This window comes from Sceloporus occidentalis, unplaced genomic scaffold (assembly GCF_023333645.1).
Source record: "Sceloporus occidentalis isolate IW3139 unplaced genomic scaffold, rSceOcc1.0.p SCAF_6, whole genome shotgun sequence".
NCBI lineage: Eukaryota > Metazoa > Chordata > Lepidosauria > Squamata > Phrynosomatidae > Sceloporus > Sceloporus occidentalis.
In genome coordinates this window covers 62,520,588-62,526,587 of record NW_028316986.1, presented here as the reverse complement: position 1 = coordinate 62,526,587, position 6,000 = coordinate 62,520,588, and the positions used below count along the sequence as shown (strand labels likewise).

Sequence of the window (6,000 nt, the reverse complement as noted above, 5' to 3'; positions counted from 1 at the left end):
ATACACAATAGTGACTTGATGGAAGGAAGGTTTAAATTAATGCAAAACTTGTGTGAGAAAATTAACAATACTAAAAAATTCTGTCATTTTCAAGGGACAACCTGATTCAACAGCTGAAGATGCTTTTTCTTAGCCCTTCAGGTACTTAAGTCATCTCACAAAATATGCATGCTTATGTCTATATTAACAAGTGTAACAACACTTTGCTATTGCTGCAGTACAAGTGAAACACTGCAGTCGAAATGTGTGCTTGAGACAATCTAGCTGACAAGGTGTATAATTCCATTCTTGGTCACTCCAGTGGAAAGTGGCAGGTTGATTATCTCCATGGAAGACAAGGCTCATGTGCCATTTCAACTGCCTTTATCAGCCAGGCTTCATAGGGGCTGTTCCCGACTATATCCATGTCAGCAGTACAGCCAAAGAAAGAAAGCAGTAGGCTGTCAATAGTGAAATGAAATATTTCAAAACTGAGGAGGAGAAAAGTATGAAGACTTCACTAGGCCATCTATTCATCCAAAGGCAGGGATGGGATTCCACATAGTGGAAGTGTTAAGTGTTGGGTGTTTGGCTACCAAAGTGTTCTTAACCCCATGACTGATGCTGCCTTTGCCTCTAGTAATGCAGACTCAATGGTTAAACAGCTGCTTTGGTAATATGAATGAAGCCTCGGAACAGCCATTATTCCCAGTAGACAAATGGTGCTGCTCCAGGAACATCTCAACCAAGAGAAACAAAAACAAGTGGCCAGTTTGTCTCTGGAAAAAAAAAGAGAGAGGTGATGATGACTCTGGCTGGGTCAACTGCTGGCCCTCACTTTCGCTGTTTGCCTGTATTGCTCAGGTTCACAGACATGCAGCGACACTGCTTGACTTTCTGGATTTTCTTAAGTCGGAAAGGTGGGTCCAGTTCAGGGCATTCTAACTGCACAGAAGAGGAGGTGACTTTCTGGGGCTTGCAGAAGGCACAGGATTGGAATGATTCTTCTTCCTTCTTCACATGCCGTGGGATATAGAAGGAGTTGCACTGGCCATAGCAGAAGCGGTTGATGACAGTGCGACTGATGCAACCCTCCTCACTGATGGTCTGCCGCAAGGGTTGTGTTTTGCACCAGTCACTTTTCAGGTACTTCCTTTCTGTGACCACCAGGGCCTCCTGACTAGAAGCCAGCACCTCTTTGTTTAGATGTTGTCGCCTTTCTGAGTTGTTGCTTCTGCTGTCTTTGTAAGGGGAAGGGATGGCTCCTGCAGGACGATTTTTTCTGGTTTCTGACACTTGGACCAGAGTGGTAACAAGAACAAAGGATAAAGCAAGCTTCCAGATCATCCTGCAGGGAGACAATAAATTCAGGATTGAATTGGTAAGTGTTGAAAATAATCAAATGCCCTTAAATGTATCGTTCTAATTTGCTATATTATGGTGGCGGGGGGGGGGGGTGTGATTGTACATTCTCTAGGTGCATTTGACTGCTTTTATATGAGTATCACAAATATCCCCCCTTGCTTTGTAAACAATCCTGACTATTTTGCTTTTTCACTGGGACTTTCTCATGTTGACATCTGAAGTGTTACCCATGAAGGAAAACACACCAAAGTGATGTTTAACTACCTACTCAGTAACAACTGTCACTGGCCAAAGAAGCAATGCTCAACAAGTAAGGATGTAATTTGTCACTACATTTCATCTTGAGGCAGCAATGAGTAATTTCAGTAATTTTCCTCCCACTGCCAGAAAGTTTATGAAAACCAGAGTTTCAAAGGCTACCTCCATTTGTGTTTCATTCTGTGAAAAAAATCTCATGTGGTTGTTTTGCACAGAAATCAGCAATGTTGTACAGAAACAGCCTTTTCTGCGTGAAAAATAATATTTCAACATCAAAAACAGATGATATGATAGCCATGTTTAAATATTTGAAGGGGTCTCATGTTGAAGAAGGGTTGTTTGCTGCAGCTCCATAGAATCAGACCCATTGATTCAAACTACAGAAAAAAGAGATTCCATCTCAACATTACAAAAAACTTACTGACAGTAAGACGTCTTCAACAGTGGAGTAGTCTCCCTTGGAAAGTAATGGAACCTCCTCCTTTGGAAGTTTTTAAGCAGTGGCTGGATGGCCATTTTTCAGTTCTTTGATTGTGTACTCCTGCATGGCAGGAGGTTGGACTGGATGGCCCTTGTGGTCTTTTCCAAAGAAGACCATTCCCAGGCAGTGTATTCCAATGTCAAACATCTCTTACTGTCAGGAAGGTCTTCCTAATGTTTAGTTGGAATCACTTTTCCTACAGTTTGAATCCTTTGCTCTGTGTCCCAGCAGAAAACAAACTTGTTCCATCTACAGCAGTAGTCCTCAAACTGTGCCCTTTAAGAGATTTTGGACTTCGGCTCCCAGAAGGCTCAGCTATGTTGGCCAATGGTCTGAGATTCTGGGAGCTGAAGTTCAAAATCTCTTAAAGATCAGAGTTTGGGGACCACTGATCTACAATATGACATTCCTTCAAATATTTAAACATGGCTACCATGTCACCTCTTAACCTTCTCTTCTCCAGATAAAACATACCCCGATCCACCAGACTTTTAAAAGTTTAAAAATATATTAAATCATTTATCACTTAAAACAAGATGATCTGAAGTCATTTAAAGCAATTTAAAACAATGCTGACCATAGCACATGTGCAAATCAGATATAGCAAAGTAGTGTACTCAGTTTCACTTAAACCCATTTGAAAGTACACCAGCCCTTCCTGAACCAGTCATTTGTTAAAATACGGAATAAACAAGTCTTAGTGAAGCTTCTCCATTTGGTTCCCTTCCAAATGTTCTAGATTACAGCTACTCTATTATTCTATGAAATATTAATTCATGTACAGAGCAAGAAATGTTGCAATTAGGAGATTTATTCTGCATAAAATCCACACATAATTTATTTGCATAGAAAACAACTTTTTCTGCACATATGTGAATTTTGCACAGAATAAGTGCCAAACAGAAAAAATTATCTTTAGTCCAGTATTCTTCTCATTATAATTTATCAACACTTGAAAAACATGTTTTCAACCAATTTAAACTATTTTTTTTAGTATTCTTTCTATCCCTGCATAAAAGAAATGATCTGAAGGACCTTTATCTTAGGGGCTGTGCACACTGGCCATAAAGGCCGGTCTGGGGGTGGAGTCGGGGTGTGGCATCCATATGACACATGCCCTGACTCCGCCTCCAGGGCAGTGTGGCTCTGCGTGTCACTCCATGGCACTCTTCTGGTGACGCGTCCACATGATGCCGCACCAAAGGAGCACATTAAAGACATGGCTCTGTGGCTACCATACTCTTTCCAAGGAGCAAAAAGAAGTCACTTTTTGCAGTTCTTTTTTGCATCCTGGAAAGGCTAGATCGAGGCCGCAGCGTGCAGTTGCTGTGGCCCCAATCCAGCGCAACTGAAGGCGGCTCAGGCTGCCCCTTAGGGGCAAACTGCAAAGCCCCTTAGTCAATATCTCAGAGCAAAAAGAGCGGCTAATTACCAGTTAATGATTCTTCTAATAAGCATTTGTTTCACCATTTGAAAAACTCCATGCAGGACATAAAAGTTACAGTATTTAAGTTACATATTCCTGTTGATATCCTACTGCCAGGATTTGTATCCTTTTGTGTGCCTGCATGTAGATCCTCTAATTGGGGTAGATTTAAAGAGACAGCGCTGAGGAACTCATTCAGAACTAAACAAATGAGTTACAGGAATGGAATAAACCAGAGGCAAGTATCAATAAAGATGAAAGCATGGTCACTTACAGTAAAATTAGGAAACAATGTTTTAAGTTATTAAGAGACTCCCCACCACCAGTGTGTGTGTGTGTGCGCGCGCGCGCGTGTGCGTGTTGTGCCTTGGATTTGTCAGCTAGAAGAAAATGAACATCAAAGAAAAAACCAGAACGGCTAGACCTGTATCTGCAAGGATTATCTCAGAAGAATAAAGTCCTGGAGAATTTGCTTCATTTCAGCTTGGACAGAAGCAGACTTTGGAGTCTGTACCTCTCACTAGACCAGGAAGCATGCATGTAGTGGCCAAGCCATTCCTGATCCAATCTGCCATTCCATTTACCAATATTGTATTCTCAGACCCCACTTAGAAATCTGTAACTGAAGCTGTGAGGAAAAGAAAGGTGTCAGCTACCTTCCTTACTGGACAGTTGCCTTTGTCACTGGGGGTCCCAAACACAACTTCAGTATCTCTGAAGATTCATCAGGAAAGATTCCTACAAGTACAGTGTCCTACATATTCTCCATTTAGCGCCAAATCATGGGCAAAATCTATCGAGCATTGTAATGTATTCAACAGCTACCTCCTCTGTACTTTAAAAACAACAAGATTAGTCTTTAAAACAAGAGAAGGCAAGTGTAGCCCATGAATACATGTGGCTACAAAGCAGTATGTCTGGCCAATAAAATGCTAAAAAGGGATGTAAGCCTTCACACGTAACATTCATACATTGAAGAAGAATTTCAAATGTTTTCTTCATGTACAAGAAATTATGAGACCTTTTGCCAATATTGATGATTTTTCACACTTTGGGACTTTTTGCAAAATAAAAAAATTGAAGCAAACTTTTCTTTTGTTCAAAATAACATTTTTACACAGAAAACATTTTGTGTAAAATATTCTTTCTGCTAAAAACTGTTGAAGACTCTGCAAAAATACTCCCAAAACCTGGATAAAACTGAAGTTTTCTGCTATTAGAAACTGATGTTTGTGTCTGAAAGGACACAAGGTTCCCTGATCCCCCAAGCTGGGTTAAAAATGAAAATTGAGTTATCCTCCCCCCCATACACATTTCAAATTCTAATGAGGCTGTGGTTGGTTTTGAATACCAAAGTCAGGATTGGCTATGCCACTTTACTTCCAATTTCTATGTATAGTTGTAATAGCTGGACAATGAAGAAAACTGTTAGGAAGAGAATCAACCTATTTGAAATAATAACAATTAACAGAATTTTTCCCTTGCTGAGGGAGGAAAAAAAACTGTACTGTGATAGTGTTTCCTGTGCAGAAAATGCATTTTTTGTGCAAGGAATAATACTTAGACAAAGAAACATAATTAACTGTGCAGAAAATGCTGTTATCTGTGCATAACAACCATATGCGAATTTTGCTTAGAATAAGTCCTGAGAGTTTTTTGCAGTGGAAAAAAGTGTTAAAATTACCTGTTGCTTCTTTCAAGAAGAAACTTAGTGGAACTTTCCATCTCTAGGAAAGGGCAATCCCAGATATTCAATAGCCAGTCAGAACCTAGGAAAACCACCTAAGATCCATTTTGCATTCTGTACTACAAGTCTAGCTCCGCCTTCTGCAGCTTGGTGTGCTCTGGGTGGTTTGGACTAAGAGTCTCAGGATTCCAGAACGATTACCTATGCTAGCATCTGCAGAACACAAAGTTGGGGTAGGCTGCTCCAGATATGAAGTAAACAAAAGAAAATATGTCCTACCTTTTTAGGTTTACCACTAGCTTAATAGAAAGGCTTAGGACTGGTTGAGAACAAGTAGATATGTTGCTGAGCTTGAAAAAATGTGTGAATCATCTTGCCAGTCACTGTGACTTGGACTGTAATGGTAGTGCAATTGAACAAGTGTAATAAAGTAGGGTGGAGTATTTTTAGGTTCATTGAGTGAATTGAGTAAATGTCTATTTTTTTTTTTAAAAGTAAGCCGCTCTGATAGCCTTTTGGCTGAAGAGTGGGGTATAAATACTCAAATAAATAAATAAATAAATAAATAAATAAATAATGAATGAATGAATGAATGAATGAATTCTACTTAGAAAAGGTTTATGGGACCATGTTCCACTATTGGGCCAGGCCTAAGAATTCATTAAGGTCAAGAACTGAGTGGGTAAGGCAGGACATAATTCTTACCTGGACATTTTTCTAGCAGAAGTACAAAGCATTGCTCAATTCTAGGCATTTTTATTCAGGAATAAACCTCAGTGCAAAAATCTTCCTGTTTGCAAAGCA

The 6,000-nt window shown here is 39.9% G+C and overlaps 1 protein-coding gene across 1 annotated transcript in view; it reads right to left on the bottom strand.

Annotated features, from left to right (window-relative positions):
* GREM2 (gremlin 2, DAN family BMP antagonist) overlaps positions 1 to 6,000 on the bottom strand; it is a 53,915-nt gene continuing 47,915 nt past the window's right edge. The window contains exon 3 of the mRNA XM_089528407.1: positions 1 to 1,327. Coding sequence (XP_089384533.1) covers positions 814 to 1,327 — 514 coding nt within the window. The 3' untranslated portion in view covers positions 1 to 813. The remainder of the gene's footprint in view (positions 1,328 to 6,000) is intronic.